The following is a 23697-nucleotide window of genomic DNA, read 5'->3' as shown; positions in this document are numbered from 1 at the left end:
ATATTTTGTCCTGAGAATTACCCTCATTTCTCAGTCACCTTTATATGGATGTATTTACTTGCAGTTTAAAGCCGAAAGCACCTTACTTACAATTAATACAGAAGATTATCTTATAATCTTATTCTAAACATAAAGTTTGTTTATTATTGAGCTGCAGTGCAAAAACTAGTTTCCCCTTTTTCTTTCTCTTTCTGTTGACTTTTTCCGTTTTCATTGCTATTTTTTTTTCCTTCTTCTTTTCTATTCTCTCTCTCTCTCTCTCTGTTCTCATAAAGGCAATATATGTGTACATGGGTACCATTACATGTACTTGTGTCTAAATATATCAACTGATGTAAGTAAGAGTGAATATGAGTCGTGTGAGGTCTGAATATATAATATGAATTGTTTGAATGTAAATATACCGTATATTGCAAAAAATCTTGAATAAAAAGAAAATTACAAAACATTTTTTTTTTTAAAAATGAACGTGATTTGTCCTCTTTTGTAGAAAATAGTATGTACTTTCGCTTTTAAACTCTCTTTCTTTGACAAATTGTGGAAGAAACGAGCTCGGACTGGAGCGAAACCTATAATTACCTTGGGTAAACACTTCTGTTTTCGTTGGATTGTCATGCAGCAGAATTCGTTCGCCGAACTTGACAGCTGTAAATCATTCGGAAGCTTGGATGACGTCACTGTCATCGATCAATATCGGACCAACACAATCTTTTTGTATCCGCTTTTCGCTTTGGTACGCATGGCTCAGTGGTTAGAACGTTATGCCCCTTTTACATTGAGTGTTTCTTGTATATAAGCGAAGAAATCTTGTAATGTGTAAAGAAGGAAATGTTGATATTAAAAAGTTTTTTTAAAATTCATCTTCAAACGTTTTGTAAAATATATTTTAAAATAATATAACAAAGAGAAGAATAGGGCAATATTTGCCAAATATTTTACTAAGGACAATGACGTTATTTTGTTGAGAGATGTTGATGTTCAAATTGTGTTTTAAATTTGAGAGTAAATGTGTGCTTGTATGTTCTTTTTAATTGATTTTATATAGTGCTAATTATTCTGATATTACTTCAAACAACTAAGTCAAGGGATAAATCTATAATTTAAACGCATGTACTATCTGTGATTTTTTTTTATTAATTGAAAATACAGTTATATGCATTGTGAGGAACATCGGGGGTCCCAAACCCCGGGGCCCTATGGCTTGAGCAATAAATGTTTGATACATTCTCAAGGGGGAAAAACCGTTAGGCCCTAGTGCACGGGATGTGCTGATGCGGGTTCGATGCGCGTCGATGTTATACTTTTTTTTCCATGATAGAATAATTCATACAAAAAAGGTTTTATTTTGAGACTAAACTTATTCATAATATACAAACAAATACGAAATATTATTTTTTGATGTAAAAATATGCAGATACTGCTGATTCTGTATTGTATTTTGTCCTGCATTTGTCCATATTTGTCCACTATTTGTCAATAATTGTCCACTTTTGTCCACTTTTAGTCCAAGTTTGTCCAAATTTGTTAATATTAGCAGTATATGATTTTGTTTTGTTATTTTGTTTGTCTAAATTGGAAAACCGATTTCCCGTTATCATTTTCGCAGATTTTCACGTAACACTGAGCGAGGTCTATATCCTTAGTTAATACGGGATGTTTCGTTGCTAATGTGCGACATGTGTGTGAAAGTGATTATTTGTTTCTTAAATATCAGTTTGAAGAGCGCTTATTTTCCGCATATTATAGAGGGCCGGAGTTCTGACGTTAATCGACGGAAGACCGATATAAAAAAAAAATCGATAAAACGTCAGAATAATTAGGACTAAGTGATACTATGCTGGGACAAGCCAACTGGACAAAACTTAAATCAAATATATTGCCCATGACATAGACGAAGCCCCATGAAGAAGATAAAAGTCACATGGGACGAATACATCCTAAAAAACATTAAAACTTGACTGACATATTTATTTGTTATCTTCTGGGACCACGGAACCAAATCAAAAATAGATTGTGGGGTTTTCCCTTTTGAGCAGAAGCTAAAATAGGAAGGTGAATGCCTCGTGGCCTGCTTGTTGGATATTTAGGTGGCAGAAGTTTCAAAAGTTTTATGTGTGGGTTGAGCAATATATATAGATGTAATATGCATAAAAAATAAAATAAAATCAAGTCTGGTTTTATCTGGGCGAGTTTATTAAGTGTGTGATTGGTTGTAAAATTTGGTCGATTTTTGGTACCGAATTTAAGACAAGATGGCGGACTTCATAAAAAAAGTTCAAATTGGCAGAATTTTTAAATACTTTATTAACTGTTGTGTAAGATGATATTCTTCAAAATGAGGGCAGGTAAACCAGTGTGGATAACCCCATTTAACCAGGACAGTGGTAAACGTTAACACTATCGTCTAAGGGAAATCATTTGGTTCTGCGGTCCCTTCTATGTTTCTCTGCAGTTCATGGGTGTAGAATATGTACTTGTCAATGACAGATGGTCTTAGAATAGTTGACCGTATCTGTCTGACCTCTATGACATTAGAACAAGTTGTTTCTATATGTTGTAGTACTTTATACAACGTGTTCTATCGTACCCGCGGAGTAAAACATACACAACGGTCGTACTGAAAACGATACAAGATAGTGAAAATGCCAAATGACGAGACCTGGCCGCCACAATCTTATCAATGGGATCACCATACAAAGGACCTACTAACCCCGCCTACCAGTGTGTCTCACACTTCATACGTGCTTTCACGTTTGTTAATGCGGTAGAGATAGTCATGTCCTGACCGACATATATAAGTACTGACAGTTAAAATACGGCGATACATTATTGGGGCCGAATACATACAGATGTATATTTAATTCATTAACATACAAATACAATGTATATAGAGATCTTGAAGTTGAGATACGTTGATACATTAATTGAAGTAAAATGCATGCATGTAAATGCTTAATGCATTAACATATATCTATGACAAGTAATTACATGCTATATTATTATATTTACATGGATGCATTAGAGGCACTGAAATACATGTTAGTATGTATAATTACTGCATCAATATACTCAAAGGAAGTTTTGTATACTACTTTTCAGTACTCATACATTGATACGATAGTTGAAGAGAAATCATTGCTTGTATACACGACTTTTTTCATTATTACGTCACAGCGAGTAGGCGCGGCCATATTGATCACGTGACCTATCCGCCATTGCAACAGTGATCAAACGTGACAAAGATGTACAAGCGAGGAGGCGGCGAAGCGTGCGCTGTTGTTGGGTGCTCCCACAACCGTAAAAAATTACATGATTGGAAAAAGTAATTGCAATTAAAAATACCCTTTGGATTTATGGCTGGTAGTGACAGAAAAATGTGTATAGACTTATTGCATAAAGTGTGTTTGAATACATTAGGCTAGTGGATGAGAAATGCGCATAAATATATGTTGTTGGTTGTTTGTTATGGGTTTTTTTTTNGGGGGTTCTGTGTGTCGGTTAAGGAACGGATCGCTCCGAAAATTTGACAACCTCATATTGTCTACAATGTAAAAATTACTTCCCTGACCCATGTACGCATATTCATATATTTAGATATTACTTTCACTTCAGGTATTTCAACAAATGGATGATAAATATGTATGCTTAATGCATCGTTATAGTAATAACGTTAGATATGTTATTCATCAATGTTTCTGCGTGTATAAATTTAAAGAGCAACATTGCTTACTGAAAACCGAGTGCAAGGTTTAAAAAACATTAAAAACAGCTACCATTGTCATGTGTGACGAAAATACCCAACTCTCTCTGTCGTGTGGCCTTTGTGCCAGCAAATGTTTGACAGTTTTATGCCACACGAAAATGGCAGTGCATGTGTTGCTCACATGAAACGAGTGCTACGTGAAGATTAAGATGGTCGCTATGATAGCGTTGAGGAATCCTTGCAAATTGCTTCCATCCTGGATCCCAGATACAAATCCCTTCCATCCTTGTCAGAGGTTCAACGGATGACTTTATATACTTGACAGTCAACAGATATATTTATACACTTCTACAAGAAACTGAACTTCTACATATCGTTAAAAATATTTCAATATTTCTTAAATTAATAATTGTGAAAAATATATATCAATATCAAAAATACTTTTATACATGTATATAAAGAAATCTACAAAATTAATTCTAACAACTAGTATTCAATTAAACTGTTCATTTCATTTAGCTTAAGTAATTAAAACAAATTTGACATATTTCTTTGTTTCATTTCTTTCAATGTATATTCATTCTGATTCAAGCTCACGAAGAATTTTGAATTTTAATCGATTATTGAATTTAATAGTTTTGAAATTTGCAGCCAGTTGTGAGGACTGAACCGGTTACTGGTGATAACCAGGCCCAAACACCTGCCCTTCCTGATCTCCCTCAACCTATGGAAGCCTCTAGTTCTGGCCAGATCTGATGATTCACGAATTAAGAAAATAATAAAGACAGAGGGAAGTGAGGGGTGTACAAGAAGTAGTTTTGCTTTGAGTGACTTGTTAGGAGATGTTTATGTTGTTGGTGAGGGAAAAGGTCACAAATCTAAATTGGAAATGGCTTCTGGTGAAGTAGCAATGTCAAAAAGTGTCATGTATAAATATGAAAGAAAGTCCATTTCATTGTTGGAAAGAGAATGCATAATTTGTCCTGAGCTCTCTGTTATGTGTTCAAGAGACATGAGTTCCGAATGAGCGAGTATTTTCCTGTGCTCTCTAGGTTATGTGTTCCAGAGACATGAGTTCCGAGTGAGAGAATATTTTACTGTGCTCTCTAGATTATGTATTCGAGAGACATGAGTTCAGAGTGAGCGAGTATTTTCCTGTGCTCCGTAGGTTATGTGTTCCAGAGACATAAGTTCCGAGTTAGCGAGTATTTTCCTGTGCAGGATATATTGTAACTGCTCAGAGGAGCTCTCTAAAATGTGGACACTTTAATTTTCCTGAAGAAAAACCTCAAATGAATAAACAGGACAAGAAACCTCTGATTATGTTGATTATTTATTTCATTATATGTCATCAGTTGTCAGATGGTTCTTCAGTTTCTCATATATCGTGATACGTATCGTATCGTGACCAACCTTGCGATACACAGCACTAACACATATAGATACATCCGGTCTGATGTGTGTGCACACGATAAAATGCAATATTCTTGCGAAGAAACAAATGAATATCAAATTACAATATCATTTGACAGCATATTTTATTGTTCGACAAAACCAACTTGTATCAAAATTTGTCAAAAGATGAAATATATATGACTATTTCTGGTTAACATACGCACACACACGGGCACCAATAGAAGTTTTGCAAAGCAGACTCCACTTTGCATTAAATCAAATTTTCAATACTTGTTTAGGGGTAAAGAAGATATGGCTTCATCAACATTATACGTCCGAGTTTGTAATATTCTGTTTAGAGCCCTACAAACCTAATTTCATCAACATAGGTCAAACTGTTATTGGTAGGTGTGCGAGTCAGCGCAGATGTTGTTTCGTTTGTATGTTCTGGGTTTAACGTCCTTCGTCCAGCTAAGGACAGGCGACTTAGTTTGATTCCACCGGGCAGAAATGTGATAGGAAAGATAGTAGACAGGAAAGTAAAAGATCCCAAGTGTCCTAATTGGGCAGTAGATCAACGTTCACCTCTTCCCTATACCCTCCATAGAAGACACAGAAAAACATCTAATTCTGTAGGGACCCCACGTTATTCGCCTGTTACGATACACATGCAGTGGAACATATCACATCTGTTCTTGGTTTCTACCATATCCCTCAAACAGAAAAAACGACGAAACCACGACCCCCGCTAGATTCTTGAAAAGGCACATCAAATAGTCGCCTTTTATTATCTTGCTCGGGTTCGCATGTGTGGTACATGTACCTATTCTGATATTTGAATTACATACATTTAGTCATATTCGTTTGCATGAACATGAGTTACTACCATCATGATATAATATATACCTTCCAAAATTGATGCATTAAGCATACACATGTAAATGTTTAATGTTAATTTGATANGGGGGGGGTCTACCACCGCCTACCAGTGTACCCAGTGATTGAACCCTCACTTTCAGACGTGCATCCCCGTTTTTGCTGGGTTAAAGATAGCCCTGTCCCTACCAAACAACAGAAGCACAGCTCACACGCGCTCTTATTCTGGAGGTCACTAACGCCTCATCACTTTATGAACTGTGACCTGGAAGGCGTTATCAATTATGTCAGATATTTCATGCGCCCTTGATAATTGCACATTTACGACCATGATACGAGTTTTGGAGTTCAGCGCTCGACGAAGCCTCGTACTAAAGTTCACTTAATATACCCTTTCATTAAGATTTTTCTGTCCACTACACAAAAGAATGATGAATTCTATTAATCATAAATTTTGTCTAACTCTACTTTTTTCAAAAAATGGTTCCTTATTAACCAAAAGCCAAAAGAAGTGCATATACACGTATATATATGAAGCTTGTCAATACATAATACGAATATATCAACCATAAATATTAATTATACATTCAATGGAGTGGTACATTGATAACGGGATACACATTTTGTAGTTTTCTGGTAGAAAAGAACGGACATTTATAAGCTTTAGAGATATATATAACTTTACTTTTTACATTGTCAAATAATAAATTGTCAAACAATAAATACATTGTCAAATAATACATTGTCAAATAATACTGTAATGTAATAGTGTACGACACAAAGCATACATATCAGACAAGTATAATGTATTTAAAAACACAAGGAATAAGGTTTTAGATACTTCATCGCAGGTTGCATTTTCATTATTGGAGTGTTATTATAAACTTTATTTGTTTTACATTTTTTTGCAACTTATATTAAGCTAATAGGTTTGTGTAACCATTTCTCAGTAGAATTTCTTCAAATTTTCTAGTTATATTGCCTTGAAGTTAAGAACATTTTCAGCCACAAAACAAATATAGGTTGTCAGAATTTTAAGAATTTAAAATTGAAATTTAAGTAAAAAGGAGTGAATTTTGAAAAAATGAAAGACGCAATTTTTGGCAAATTAATGTCAATAAAAATGATACTGCCATCGATTAGTATTGCATATCAATTGTATATCAATCTAATAAATGCTTAAATTTTGTAAAATAAATTATCTATAAACGATTAAAACTTTTTATAATTAAACCATATACACATAGTAATTGCATGTAAGAGTTATCGTTCTTGAAAAACTTCACAGTAGCCAGTTTCCTGAAATACAGAAAATTGGACACATGTGACTCATTGATAAAAAACAACTGATTTTTTTGGGATTGCTTTGAAATACTTTAATATTGAGAGAACACACTGTTCTGTCAATAATAAACATACAATATTCATCACAACTCTAGACTCATTAGAATATGCGGAAATTGTGAATCTGTCTCCACCCGGCCACCCAATGTTGGAATATTTACAAAATACGTGGTCAAACATTTTTCATGAAATTGTGTACGAAACCTAACATATATATCAGTTACAAGTAACATGTTAGCTCATTCGTCAAATGTTGCCTTAGAATTATTGCATAATAATACAATGGCAAATAATACTGTATGATGTAAGACGCTTTCCGTGAATATCAGTTACAAGTATAACATATATATCAACACAAGTGTACTGAGGTTTTAGTTACGTCATTACATGTTGTATTGGAAGTTTTACATAATTTGGTCATCGTCAAAATAGGTGGATAAAGGTACTTGTTTCTAGCATATAACCCCAATTTGACCCCTTTTGATCTCAACTTCAGACTGATGATCTGGAGATATTTTGTTTTTTTCATTAATATTTTCAAATTGTTTTGATACATATACGTCAACTAGACAATACAGCACACACATACTCTCACGTGCAGACAAAGACAAGGGTTTCTCTTTGTCTGCAGGTGAGAGTACCAACCATTGTTTACACTAGAATGTTTCGTGTTATCTAACACTTGGACATGTTAATTAATCTTTCCCATGCATGGCACCTGATGAAATTCATTCTTCAAAATCACCGTAAAAACACCTGTTACACAAGCAAAATTATTCGCGCTTATATGTGGCCATTACAAAAAGTGAATTACAATTATAAAAACAAAAAAACAAAAAACAGTTTCACGATGCACTCGTATTTAAGAATTCGAATATTGTTTTCTTTTATCATGTTTTTTCTCTTGCGAGTTTAATACAATGATCGTTGCTTCTATAATGTTTGACGAATCAGAAATTTCTAATTGTAGTTTTCCCGACACCAATGCGTTAAGAAACCAAGTTTTAAATTAAAGTAGGCCCTAAATCACAAAGCATGTTATCGACACGTCCTACGAGACGGACTGAGCTTAGTCTGTTGTTGATTGCAGTAGTTATTCATTTGAAACGGTAAATGTGATTACAACGAGTGTTCCTTGACCTCCTCGAACATCGCTGACGTATTCACATATTGACCCGATAAGACCTTAGCTTTATCAGAGGGCTATAAAAGCAGAGCCACACATGATTTGATACGCATTGGTAACACCATGGATCCCCTCCTTTGTCTTGTACTGTTGCCGTTGGTGGCTGGCGCAGGTATTGTATGAGTTATATTTGATATCGCATCAACGAAGGCAAAACACACAATGCTACACTTTAGCACAATTGTAAATGCTAGGCATGTGAAGAGAGACAGCGTAGGCCAAAACAGTTAAAAACCTTAGAAAAGGAAGCTTTCTGTGGATCTGTTAAGAATTGCCAATGACACGTGTGTAGTCATAATATCTACTCATCTTAATTTTGCAAAGCACCACTGTATAATCTAACAGATTGAAAGACTCCAGAATTTGCCTGAAAACCCTCGGTGGAATCAATTGTAAACCTTTATACTCAGAACAGTCTCTAAAGAAACGACTCTCGGCGGAATCCACTGTAACTTGTCAACACTTCAGACTCGGGTTTTATCAACTTGACCAGATACGTACTGGTGCTCTCAAAAGGCTCGACATTAACTTATTTTTCTTTAGATATAAACGTTTAATAGTAAACGCTAAACCTTCCAGAACGCCAGGTCGTGTTCTACTCGTCCTTTCTCTTTGTCAATGGTTGTTATGTAAACTTTGCATTTGCTCGTGTTTTGCCTTAGTTACAGTATACATTAATTTTAAGTCCGGAGATACTGTTGTGTAATCAGCTTGGTTTTCTCTCATTCCACCAATGCGAACTAAGAGACTGTATTCCTAACGAAAGAAAATATCCCCATAATACTGAAGAATCATTGGTACTCCAGTGGTTACGCTCACTTTCGATCTCTGTACCCCTGGATAGGTCATACAAAATTTGAAGGCTTTGTGTACACCACCTTGTGACTAGTTCTATCCTTTGATGTACATTCAAAGAATATCGACGTCGCTTGACGGTAAAATAATGACAGGCTTTGAAGTCGGGTATCGCTCTTCTGTAATCTTCAAAGGACAGGTATCAGCCTAGCGAATGGTCGGTGTTTTTTTAAACCGAGACCAATGAAACACCTATCTTCATGCCTTCATTTTCGCTACGACATATTCCAGGGGTACAGAGAGCGTAAGCGAGAGTAACCCCCGGAATATCGAGGATGGGGTACAGAGAGCGAAAGTGAGCGTAACCCCCGAAATATCGAGGATGGGGCACAGAGAGCGTAAGTGAGCGTAACCCCCGGAATATCGAAGATGGTATTGAAGTAGGTATCGTGTAATTTCGTTATGGAAATGAGACCAGAAAGAATCACCTCTCACATCAGTTTAGTGTGTGTACATGTTAATTAGGGTACAGCTCTGTAAACCTCTGGTGTCACCCTCCGGTTTTATTGTTCTTCATTGCTTGTTACTGGCGTTTCTGAGCCCCGAGTAGGTGGTTTGTGTCATGCTTTTACTTTCGGATTTTCGGTTTGAATATTTGTCACTTTAGCGTTGTGTACAATAAACCTTTAGGTTATCGTAAGTCTCATGTCGTGTCTACTCTCTGTGATATTGACAAACATATTGTTTAAAAAAAAAAAAAAAAAAAGAAGCTTTTATGCAGAAAAAGTTATCTTCTTGGAGTGATGTAGCAGAACCTTATGATGCGATGCAGCAGTTCTGTAAAAGTTGTTTTCTGGTATTCGGGGTATTCTATCTTTAATGGAATAAACTGATTGTGTGTTCGTATTATACCTAGACTCCATGCTCGTCCGCGAACCAGACAACAAACGAAAGAGGGGTTTGTACCTGAGTCGTTCCATATACCGCGTCAGATAGCCGTATGCCCATTTCCCATTGACGAGCTTTGTCATCTGTGATAGTCTACCTACACTACAACAGATAATGGCTGATTTCTACAAGTTAAAGTTCTTTATTACTCTGAGTCTTTGCTTTTGACTCGTTTATATCAAACTGCACTTATTGCAGTTTTAACAGTATAACATGACACTACACCAACTCAGGACAATACATTGTGAGAACACGAACAGTTCATTGTTTTTTCTTGCATTAGCCGTTTTGATTTACATGTCTGTAGTTTTGGTTTGCGTTCGTTTGATTTTGATTAACGTCCTATTAACAGCTAAGGTCATTTAAATACCTGCCTCCATTTATGTAGCGTATGCGTGCTTGCGTGTGTGTATGCAGGAGATAAGGTATGTTGGTGTACGTGCCTCCTTGTGATAGTGCGGATCTGATGCCGACTTCATAGTGCAGTAGTGTTGGCAAAAGTTACTTTCCCTCATGTGTTATCAACATTAAAACGTATACACATTCATTTATTTTATATAGAGTTTGTTTTAAACAATTCACATGGAAATCAGCATAGCTAAGGACATATTAAAATAAACATCTGTATTACAGAGTAATTGTAAGTGTACTTTATGTATATTCATGTACAAAATGTGGTGTGTTAAAAAATGAAGTACACTTCTATTTTCACTGTTCACTTAATGAATCTGCCAGAAAAGAATAATTCCAAAAATGCATTCCTAATCACAATGATGTTACCCTAGATACCAATTATTTGACCTCAATATTATCTACTTTTGATTATTCATTAAACATTCTCTTGAACTGAGGAGAGTGGGCTCGCTGACAGTATAGGGTATGGACTTTGCAGATCACAATGTTTAAATCTAATTTTCTATTTGAAGCTATGTTGATTTTGTTCATGTTTATGTATATTAGAAATATAAGCTATCACCTTGCGACTTTTCTACATGTATATATGTCTATGTATGTATTTCACTGTGTTTCACTGTTCTACCTTCAAACTACTTTGTAGCTACAAATGATTGGCATTTACCGTAACATAATATGTATTAGGATAAACACACAAAATGTCAGAGAAGTGTTGGTGTATTTTAATTATTTCTTGTATGTCATTTTCCTGTCTTGTAAGAAAAAAATGTTAAATAAAAATAATAGAGAAGTTTTACTAATTAATGTGCGGGAAACAGTATTTGTGATAATGAAATAAATTCGTGGTTAACATAATTTTAATTTATACAGTACATTAGTACATATAAATACTCAAATCTTTTGATATTTCGGTTATTGCACTTTTCAAATCACTTTCGAAAATACTTTCTTAATGGTTTTCCGAATGGACACTGTCCTTCAATTTTTTTTATTTTTTTTTTACATTTTTATTTGTAAAAGTTTTTGGCACGAATGCCAGACAAAAACTGCTCTCATCTTTTGGATAGACATCTGACGTTCAGATATGTTAGGCAAGAATAAAAACAAATGTATCTGGATACTAAATGTTTGATATACCATTGTACCGTGCTATCTTACTGTAAACAAACTTGCTGTCTGCCAGTGCACTTTAATTAAATACATAACCATCTTCAGTGCACTTAAAAATTATTGAAATAAATGGATGCACATAAAATATATTCTTTTACAGTTTTTATTGATATTTTGGCTAACAAATCTCCCCCTCGACACATACCTAACATATTTATTTCGGTGAAGGTCCTTACATCTATAATAGAATGTTTACATCAAGGTAATGTACTTGCCTGAAAGCCAAGTAAGATGTAGTGATCACTTTCAATACCTTTAACTTACACTGTACGATCCCAGATACAAATAGAGGCGGATTGGTCGAGTGGTTAACACTCCGGCCTTACACGCAGGCGGCCGGGGTTCGATCCTTCAGAGAAAGTGTTCTTCTCATGCCCACACAACTCCAACAACCCAGGTGGAATATAAAATTGTCCGGGATGGATTTTGCGGTATCTGTGCTGTAGCATTCAAGTTGTGGTGGCACTATTAAATGATGCCGTTGGAAGCACGGTCCCACACAAAAAACACCAGATCACAATATATCTCCAGCACACACACAGGCATACACACATAGGGAGATATTAGCCAGGTGGCATATGACAAGTAGTTAGCGCCTGGTAAGGTAGCTCCTGCGAATTCCTCAAAATTGTATTTAATAATGTATATGTTAATTTTATTGATTGCATAACTTGTATATATATGTACTGTAAAGCGCTTTAAAGTGGTTTATATTAGCTATATAGGGCGCTATATCCAAGGTTGTATATTATTATTGTTATAATATAGTTTATCGCTGGCTTACTAGCCAACTGCTATTTACTATACAAAAATAGACTACATGTAGTTTGTAGTTTGTAAAGCTGAAGAATTTCGGAAGATATCATACTAATATATCTGGGCATAATAATTTATCTTCAATGACTAACGACATAGCAAAGGTCTTTGGAATATGGTAAAGTACAGTCATGGGTCGGACTACTTACAGGCTTCCGTGACGATTTCACAACATGGGACCCGAGTGATTACCAGATTGAAGTCTCGGCATGGGGCGGAGGGGTAAGTTACTTAACTCGTTAGGAGGTGAATCTAATACGTCATCAATATTGTCTTCTTATCATACAGTTTGATCTCCGTGGCACAACAAAGAATGTAGCATCGAATTATAAAACATTCAAGCCGGTGTATCCTACCCTCTTATTTCTAGTGATTAGTGTATGCCACAAAGTCTTTGACTCTACGAAGGACTAAAAGTTAGGTGGTCGGGTGGCGCAGTGGATAGCGCACTTGCCTTTCATCCGGGGTTCGATTCCCTGTTCGGACGTGAAAAGGTATTGGGTCACCTGCCCGACCAGGTGGGTCTTCCTCCCACACTAAGACCCCCCAACCAGTTTTGTAACGTATTATCTGCTATAACCCAAACTTGTTACCTGTTATCACATAGATTTGTACGACGTTTATATTTATTATCACCGATCAGTCCTTAATGAACGGAAAGTGTTTAGGTTCAAATACGTCCTTCTTTGCAGCGGTTTTCTAATGATTTTTTTAGCATGTTGATATGGTGTTTTTTTCAGAATCACGAATTTCAAGTTTTTACCCCAGAACCAAGTAACCTGTTCGTCAGAAATGGTAACCTGTACATCAAACCGGTAAGTACGTCAGGAATGGTCACCTGTACATCAAACCGGTAAGTACGTCAGGAATGGTCACCTGCACATCAAACCGGTAATTACGTCAGGAATGGTAACCTGTACATCAAACCGGTAAGTACGTCAGGAATTGTCACCTGTACATTAAACCGGTAATTACGTCAGGAATGGTAACCTGTTCATCAAACCGGTAAGTACGTCAGGAATGGTCACCTGTACATCAAACCGGTAATTACGTCAGGAATGGTAACCTGTACATCAAACCGGTAAGTACGTCAGGAATTGTCCCCTGTACATTAAACCGGTAATTACGTCAGGAATGGTACCCTGTTCATCAAACCGGTAAGTACGTCTGGAATGGTCACCTGTACATCAAACCGGTAATTACGTCAGGAATGGTACCCTGTACATCAAACCGGTAAGTACGTCAGGGATGTTCACCTGTACATCAAACCGGTAAGTACATCAGGAATGGTCACCTGTACATCAAACCGGTCAGTTCGTCAGGAATTGTCACCTGTACATCAAACCGGTAAATACGTCAGGAATGGTAACCTGTACATCAAACCGGTAAGTACGTCAGGGATGGTAACCTGTACATCAAACCGGTAATTACGTCAGGAATGGTAACCTGTACATCAAACCGGTAAGTACGTCAGGAATGGTAACCTGTACATCAAACCCGTAAGTACGTCAGGAATTGTCACCTGTACATCAAACCGGTAATTACGTCAGGAATGGTAACCTGTTCATCAAACCGGTAAGTACGTCAGGAATGGTCACCTGTACATCAAACTGGTAATTACGTCAGGAATGGTAACTTGTACATCAAACCAGTAATTACGTCAGGAATGATAACCTGTACATCAAACCGGTAAGTACGTCAGGAATGGTCACCTGTACATCAAACCGGTAAGTACGTCAGGAATGGTAACCTGTACATCAAACCAGTAATTACGTCAGGAATTATAACCTGTACATCAAACCGGTAAGTACGTCAGGCATGGTCACCTGTACATCAAACCGGTAAGTACGTCAGGAATGGTCACTTCTACATCCAGGCAACATTCGAATTTTTTTCGTATTCAAATTTTGGCTTCTTTAGCGTTTTTCTAATTAATTTCGCAGTATTTATTTTGAAAGTACGTTTGTTGGTAATATTGTTTGTAGTAAATTTTCATTGCGACATAGATACATTTTTCAATACCGTTTAGCAGGATATTTTCACAGGGATACATTTTGTCGCGATTTCGCGGGTCGATGACGTGATGGCGAAAACATGATCCGCAATATTATAAGACAAACGTAAATGATCCGCGATTATAGACTTTATAACCGCTGTGTCTCCATGAAACAATGCGTATGTCAATGTGACGATTCATAGACAGAAAGAGTAATAGTGTATAGGTTATATCACACATCTAACAGTTGTGTTGACGATTTGTTTAACAGAATATACTTACTTGTTGTAACTCGATATGCTCAATTTAACAATTTATATGCCGACCGCCCCGTCTCTTTGCTGAGACATCTTGACACTGTATATGCCGACCGCCCCGTCTCTTTGCAAAGACATCTTGATACTTTATATGCCGGCCGCCCCGTCTCTTTGCTTAGACACCTTGACAATTTATATGCCGACCGCCACGTCTCTTTGCTGAGACATCTTGACACTGCATATGCCGACCGCCCCGTCGCTTTGCTAAGACACCTTGACCCTTTATATGCCGACCGACCCGTCTCTTTGCAAAGACATCTTGACAATTTATATGCCGACCGCCACCTCTCTTTGCTAAGACACCTTGCCACTTTATATGCCGACCGCACCTTCTCTTTGCTAAGACACCTTCACACTTTATATGCCGACCGTACCGTCTCTTTGCTAAGACACCTTGACACTGAATATGCCGACCGCCCCGTCGCTTTGCTAAGACACCTTGACCCTTTATATGCCGACCGCCCAGTCTCTTTGCTGAGACATCTTGACACTGCATATGCCGACCGCCCCGTCGCTTTGCTAAGACACCTTGATTGTGTTGACGATTTGTTTAACAGAATATACTTACTTGTTGTAACTCGATATGCTCAATTTAACAATTTATATGCCGACCGCCCCGTCGCTTTGCTAAGACACCTTGACACTGTATATGCCGACCGCCCCGTCGCTTTGCTAAGACACCTTGACGCTTTATATGCCGACCGCCCAGTCTCTTTGCTAAGACACCTTGCCACTTTATATGCCGCCCGCCCCGTCTCTTTGCAAAGACATCTTGACACTGTATATGCCGACCGACCCGTCTCTTTGCAAAGACACCTCGATACTTTATATGCCGACCGCCCCGCCTCTTTGCTAAGACACCCTGACACTTTATATGCCGACCACCCCCTCTCTTTGCTAAGACACCTTGCCACTTTATATGCCGCCCGCCCCGTCTCTTTGCAAAGACATCTTGACACTGTATATGCCGACCGACCCGTCTCTTTGCAAAGACTCCTTGACACTTTATATGCCGACAATAAATCCCCAGCCCTTGTTTGTATACTTTATATGCCGACCGCCCCGGCTCTTTGCAAAGACATCTTGACAATTTATATGCCGACCGCCACCTCTCTTTGCTAAGACACCTTGACACTGAATATGCCGACCGCCCCGTCGCTTTGCTAAGACACCTTGACCCTTTATATGCCGACCGCCCAGTCTCTTTGCTAAGACACCTTGCCACTTTATATGCCGACCGCACCTTCTCTTTGCTAAGACACCTTGCCACTTTATATGCCGACCGCACAGTCTCTTTGCTAAGACACCATGACACTTTATATGCCGACTATAAATCCCCACCCCTTGTTTGTATACACCATGTTGACTTTCAGTGTCAATTCTGATGACCTTGCACGTTTTAACACTTTATATGCCGACCGCCACCTCTCTTTGCTAAGACACCTTGCCACTTTATATGCCGACCGCCACCTCTCTTTGCTAAGACACCTTGCCACTTTATATGCCGCCCGCCCCGTCTCTTTGCTAGGACACCTTGACACTTTATATTCCGACCGCCGCGTCTCTTTGCTAAGACACCATGACACTTTATATGCCGACCACCCCCTCTCTTTGCTAAGACACCTTGCCACTTTATATGCCGCCCGCCCCGTCTCTTTGCTGAGACATCTTGACACTGCATATGCCGACCGCCCCGTCCTTTTGCTGAGACATCTTGACACTGCATATGCCGACCGCCCCGTCGCTTTGCTAAGACACCTTGACCCTTTATATGCCGACCGACCCGTCTCTTTGCAAAGACACATTGACACTTTATATGCAGACCGCCCCGTCTCTTTGCTGAGACATCTTGACACTTTATATGCCGGCCGCCCCGTCTCTTTGCTTAGACACCTTGAAAATTTATATGCCGACCGCCAACTCTCTTTGCTAAGACACCTTGACACTTTATATGCCGACTATAAATCCCCAGCCCTTGTTTGTATACACCATGTTGACTGTCAGTGTCAATTCTGATGAACTTGCACGTTTTAACGGCGTGACCCAGAGTACAGGATTTCCGAAAATGGGTGTTCCGAATTTAAAGTGGTTAATTTATTGGAGTAGATTACGATTTTGAGAATAATAATGTACTCGCCCAATGATTTATTTTTGGGCCAGTAACTATCCATCTTTTGACAATTTCTAGTCGCCCAATCAAGGTTTTGGTCGCCTTTGGCGACCAGGCGACCACCTATGTCCTACGCTGCTGTTAGACACCATAACATTTTCTATTTATTACAATTCTAAAGCATAAAACATGAAATGCTTTGATAAAGGGCTGGAATCAGAAGCGTAATAATTAGCGCCATATTCTAATGACGTCACGCTTGACAACAAGACTGCGCGCCATTTTGAATGGGATACTCAACGCAATTCGACGTTTTCTGCTTTGAATGCAGCGAATAGAAGATACCGTTATGATTGGTCAATACCAAAAATGTTAATATTTGTCACAATTGAAAGCTATCACTTTTATCAAGTTGATTGAATCCGATATTTCACTGGGAAAAGTGTAATAAATAGAGTTTATCTATGTAACTGCCTCGTCCCGAGGCTTTAATTGTAAGGTTTGAATTGTATCTAAATTAACCACCTATCATGTGTTTAGCTGCGATAACGTAGCTTTCTGACGACGAGACAATATTTATAATGGTATATCACGACCAAATTATGTTCTACTTTCACTTTACATTGGCAAATAAAGTCCTTTATATATCGTTGTTCGACTGCATAAATATTTACTTGCTGGATAAGTGGTTAGTATCTATCACAGAACGGACAAATTCTGAACAAAACAAGGTAAGATGTAATCATAGGAAACAAGTTAATATAATAACCATAAACAATAAAACATGACCAGAGACTCGTTATAGGAATGTGTACTTGCCTCGACTCAGCGTGCAAACCTTCTTTAGGGTGCAGGGGCTCCATCAATCTGTCACACATAATTGGATTAATAATATTTTAGTCAAATTCTGTTATATTAGTGTTGTGTCCTATAAGTTTACAACTAAGTTTATGTCAACAGATTGATCACAATTGATAGTATTGTATTTTGAAAAATAACACACTATTTTCGTTTCGCATGTGGTAATGGCGGCCAACACCCCGTTTTCAAGTTAAATCGCCAACTCGAGATAAACATGCCTAAATGAGTATTTATCGAGAGGAAGTTAACTTACAATACTTACTTGAATCACAGATCCAATATAAACCAAGATTAAACCAGCTGCAATCGGGTTACTTCGTGAGTAAAAACACCTGGTGGCTCAATTTGGGTTGCGCACCTACTAATACCGGAAGCAGTTTGAGACAAATTCACGAGGGTCTATTTTTAGTAACACGTGACCGTTGCGTGGGAAAAAACGAATTAACAGAACGATCAAGTGTTCTAGTTTTTAAAAACAAACCATGGAAATACTGTGTCAATGAATATTTTATATTTTATCAATAATTTTATAAAAGTGGCTCAATTTGGGTACGTCGACGTTAACGTTATATTCTATGTAAAAATTATATCAAGTTGATAGAATCCGATATTTCACTGGCAAAAATGTAATACATGGAGTTTGTCTATGTAACTGCCTCGTCCCGAGGCTTTAATTGTAGAGCATGAATTGAATCTAAATTAACCACTTAACGTTATATTCTATGTATAAATGATATCAAATTGTTTATGATCAGACGTTCACGAGGGACAGTGCCCACTTTAACGACGGGAGCCTGTATTACGGGACCATGGACGTTAACTGTAAGCATAACTTATTTGTTTGATTGATCCCCGTTATCAGATCGAAAACAAACTTTCGATAAGAAGACGGCTGGACTAAGATTAAAGGTTGACGATTCATTAATGCACATTCAACGTCAACGCTTAATTGATACCCTTGACGTCATTTCAAAAAGTGACGTCGTTTCAAACTGAGACTTTTATATGTCAAATATGAGTAATTTTAACTATCTGAAACAAAAATAATTCAAATGAATTGATAACTTTTATAATTACTTAGTATGAAACTAAAACTCAATATGGCAAATAGTGTGTTTTCATTGATATACAAAAATTTGTTAAGAGTAAATTTTCAAATATCTGTTCAACAATGAGGAATACAATGAGATACAAGATTTCGTGTAAACACTATCTGTACCATATCTAGGTTTATGAAATGGCACGCGATGTGACTATATATATATTTATTACATTTTTACAAGTGAAAAAAAGCCTGCAATCGTGAAATATATATCTGTTATTACTTGAGACATTCTTAGATATCCTCTATATACCAATGATATTGGTCTATTATGTAATGTAGAACAAAGAGAAGTTAATAACGTTCACTTTCGTTTCAGCCCTGTGGCATAGGTGCACCCAGCATGACAATAATGGTTGTCACAAACAATCTTACGGCGGCGACAGTGAGATCCTGCCCCCTGTCATGTCCGGAAAGATTACCACCAACTTTGCGATGACATACGGACGTGTTAATGTACGCGCAAAGATTCCGAAGGGAGACTGGCTTTGGCCTGGTAAGACTAACACAATCTTCCTCTACCTCGATGGTTAGACAAAGAAACTTCAACCCGAGCGTTGATAATTCTAGATTGTTTGACCCGAGGGTTGCTTCTCTCTTAGTTCAATTACCATGATGAAGAAACAATATGAATCCCATTTACAGAGTTAGTCGTTAACCTGGCGATACGGACACATAACTAGAATAGTTTATTATACTCAACGTAGTCGAATGCTTTGACAAAGTGTATCAATGTACAGTAGCAAACATTTCCTTTCTTGGGTACATACTTTTGTACTATTGCACGGAGACAAAGGATTTGCTCAACTGTAGAGTGTCCTCTGCGGAGGCCACCTTGTTCCCAAGGTAGTATTGCATTGGCGTCTGCCAATTTAGTTTAGCAGACACACAGAATTTTGGTAAATATTTTACTCATTACTGCGTGTAGCGAGATGATGCCTCTGTAGTTCGCGGTATGGTTAAAATCACCTTTTTATGATAAGTCGGGATTATGATACCAGTATGCCAGTCTTTGTGAAATTTCCCACTTTGTAAAATGAGATTGAACAGTTGTTGAAGTGCCTGAACCATATCCAAATGGATGGTTTGTTTTAATGATTCCGCAGGAATAGTGTCCGCCCCTGGTGATTTATTGTTTTATTGCATATATGACTTCCTTTTCTGTGATGTCATCGTTGAGTGGCGATTTAATACGTATATTGTTGTGTGGAAAGTAAAACCTTGATATAACTGATGAATCTTATAGAACATAATAATAATGCTATTTTTGTCTTGTAGCCATATGGATGTTGCCCCGCGACTGGAGTTATGGTGGCTGGCCACGATCGGGAGAGATTGATATCATGGAATCAAGAGGTAATAAAAATAGATACAACATTTTTATTTAGTGTCAAATACGGTTAACAAGTACAGAAGCTCTAAGGAGCTCATTCAGTGTCGAATACAGTTGACAAGTACAGAAGCTCTAAGGAGCCCATTCAGTGTCGAACACAGTTAACAAGTACTGAAGCTCTAAGGAGCTCATTCAGTGTCGAATACATTTGACAAGTACAGAAGCTCTAAGGAGCTCATTCAGTGTCGAATACAGTTAACAAGTACAGAAGCTCTAAGGAGCTGATTCAGTATCGAATACAGTTGACAAGAACATAAGCTCTAAGGCGCTTATTTAGTGTCGAATACGGTTGACAAGTACAGAAGCTCTAAGGAGCTCATTCAGTGTCGAATACAGTTAACAAGTACAGAAGCTCTAAGGAGCTGATTCAGTGTCGAATACAGTTGACAAGAACATAAGCTCTAAGGCGCTTATTTAGTGTCGAATACGGTTGACAAGTACATAAGTTCCAAGGAGCGTATTTAGGGTCGAATACAACTTACAATTACAGAAGCTCTAAGGAGCTAATTTAGTGTCAAATAAAACAGAACAAAACACAGGTGATTAGGAGTCTATTAGGCTTTTTAGGTCACCTGAGACAAAGTCTCAAGTGACCTATTGCGATCGCCTTTTGTCCGTCGTCGTCCGTCGTCCGTCGTGCGTCCGTAAACAATTTACATTTTCGACTTCTTCTCCAAAACCCCTGAACCAATTTCAATGAAATTTTGCAGGGACCTTCCATGGACAAAGGTCAACAAAAAGAGTGGCCGGTTTAGTCCCAAGCCCCCAGGGGCCTGAGGGGCGGGGCCATAAAGGGTCATATTGACTAAAATTTCAAAAATCTTCTTCTCAATACCCAGATATGGTAGAATCAAATACTCTTCATAGATGGAAGGGTCTTAAGGTGCTTTACGGAAATTGGGAATTTCATGACCCTGGGGTTTCATGCTTCCCCCTGGGGAGGGGGTAAACTTTAATATAGTTTATATAGGGAAATCACATTTTGGACCAATATTTGTTTAATTTCCTTTGGAAGTAATTCAATTCGGGTTAGCATTATCAGTATAAGGTAGCAGTTTGATAGTATGTACCTATGAGCCCTGGCTGACCCCCAGGGGCTGATGGGTGGGGCCAAAAAGGGTTAAATTGACTGAAATTTCAAAAATCTTCTTCTCAAGACCCAGATATGGTAGAATCAAATACTCTTCATAGATGGAAGGGTCTTAAGGTGCTTTACCAAAATTGTGAATTTCTTGACCCTGGGGTCACATGTTTCTCCCTGGGGAGGAGGTAAACTTTACTGAAGTTTATATAGGGAAATCACATTTTGGACCAACATTTGTTTTATTCCATTGGAAGTAATTCAATTTGGGTTAGCACTATCAGTATGAGATAGCAGTTTGATAATAACCACAAATGAACCCTGACTGACCCCCAGGGGCTGATGGGTGGGGCCAAAAAGGGTCGAATTTACTGAAATTTCAAAATTCTTCTTTTCAAGTCCCAGATATGGTAGAATCAAATACTCTTCATAGATGGAAGGGTCTTAAGGTTTATGACCCTAGGGTCTCACGTTTACCCCCTGGGGAAGGAGGGGGTGGGGGCAAAATTTATTATGGTTTATAATGGCAAATGATACTTTGAATATTACATGTTAATAACTTGATTGGAATTATAACCTTGAATTGACAGTTTGATACTTTGAAAATTTTGAGCCAGCCCTACCCCCAAGGGCTGTAGGGTGGGGCTCAAAGGAGTCAGTGTGCTAAAATTTCTTCATTTTCCTTGTTAAGAATCAGAGGTGCTAGTTTCAAATCCTTTTTAGTCTGAAATCTGTATGCTAGATATTGAATAAGGTGGTTTTATTGTTTTTTGTCACTTTGAATAATATTTCTGTTCATGTTAAAAACAAAATCAACTCTCTGTATAAATTTATCAGGTGACCATTAAGGCCCATGGGCCTCTTGTTCTCATATATATGGGAAACTCTTTACCTGTATCTCGGTACAGAAGTCCAGGCATGTCAAACATTTGTCTTATATGTGTCTTTTGTACAAATCCTATCTTAGAATTGATAGCCCATCGCTTCTACTTTTGAACTGGTGACAGGGTCTGTCAAAGTACTGATGCATGACGGGTAAGATGTTGGCGCCCTATCCAAATGAGGCTAAGCCTTAAAAGATGACACCCATACTGCATTCAACCTTAACCCTAACCCAGCTATTTAAGATATAATCGCCGAACAGTCAGCTTCACTTCTTCATTTTCATCCGTGTAGTGTCATGACTGACGTAGGACTCCGTCCATCAGACGGCACAGGACGCAAGCAAATACAAACAGCATTTTTTTTTATTACTGGAGATTATTACAAAAATGTTCATGAGAAACACATACTTTATTTCTGAAACATGTCTACATATCATTTTCTTAACTGACATGATGTGAACACTGTAACTTTCCTCACTAGTATAATTCATGTGAGAAACCGGAACACCCATCTACACAGGAAGTAACGATCAGCATGGTTCGAAAATACAGGATATTGGCTTCCACATGTAACAAAGTTTGTTTACAGGTAATACGAAGGCTATATTGGGAGGCCAAAACTCGGGAGTCAACTATGTTGCTTCTACACTTCACTGGGGTCCAGCCTACAACCACAACGCTTTTGCTAAAACACATGCATCAAAGTAAGTGACGTCATCAATATAAAGTATTCACTCCATTTATTGAAAACTGAAATATCCATGTAAGTTACGTAGTTAATATGGGGTCTACACTCTGTTTGGTTGAACACTGAAATATCCATGTAATTTACATAGTTAATATGGGGTCTACACTCTGTTTGGTTGAAAACTGAAACCTCCAAGTAACTGACGTCAACAAGATGAGCGAGAGTAAATTCAAGTGAAAAGTAGTGCATTTTACAAATGGTGACGTTAAGTGACGGTATTTAAAAGTACATATTAACCTGATATCACGTGGTTATGGTTCAACCAATGAGGATGTAGGAAAAACTGTATGATCTAGCATATACCTTTTTTATCAAGTTCAAGTTTTCTGATATATTTATAAAGATGCATTAAACACCTGTTATGTATAGGGGTGTACTTGTCTGATTTGTTGTGGTGTTTGTTACCAGGAGGAAGTACGGAGGTGACGACTGACACGGCTGACAGTAAGCCCGTGTTATGTATAGGGGTGTATATGTCTGATTTGTTTTCGTGTTTGATACCAGGAGGAAGTACGGAGGTGACGGCTGACAGTAAGCCCGTGTTATGTATAGGGGTGT

The 23697-nt window shown here is 37.8% G+C and overlaps 1 protein-coding gene across 1 annotated transcript in view; it reads left to right on the top strand.

Moving 5' to 3' along the window:
- The first annotated feature begins 8509 nt into the window (after positions 1 to 8509).
- LOC110466149 (beta-1,3-glucan-binding protein-like) overlaps positions 8510 to 23697 on the top strand; it is a 30715-nt gene continuing 15527 nt past the window's right edge. Inside the window, exons 1-7 of the mRNA XM_021522490.1 lie at positions 8510 to 8616; positions 12799 to 12869; positions 13388 to 13462; positions 18687 to 18753; positions 19353 to 19529; positions 20312 to 20389; positions 22981 to 23095. Of these exons, the coding sequence (XP_021378165.1) occupies positions 8568 to 8616; positions 12799 to 12869; positions 13388 to 13462; positions 18687 to 18753; positions 19353 to 19529; positions 20312 to 20389; positions 22981 to 23095 (632 nt within the window). The 5' untranslated portion in view covers positions 8510 to 8567. The remainder of the gene's footprint in view (positions 8617 to 12798; positions 12870 to 13387; positions 13463 to 18686; positions 18754 to 19352; positions 19530 to 20311; positions 20390 to 22980; positions 23096 to 23697) is intronic.

The sequence above is a fragment of the Mizuhopecten yessoensis genome, unplaced genomic scaffold (assembly GCF_002113885.1).
Source record: "Mizuhopecten yessoensis strain PY_sf001 unplaced genomic scaffold, ASM211388v2 scaffold11121, whole genome shotgun sequence".
Lineage (NCBI taxonomy): Eukaryota > Metazoa > Mollusca > Bivalvia > Pectinida > Pectinidae > Mizuhopecten > Mizuhopecten yessoensis.
The sequence above is the reverse complement of the archived record's forward strand: the minus strand, read 5'-3'. Positions and strand labels throughout refer to the sequence as shown.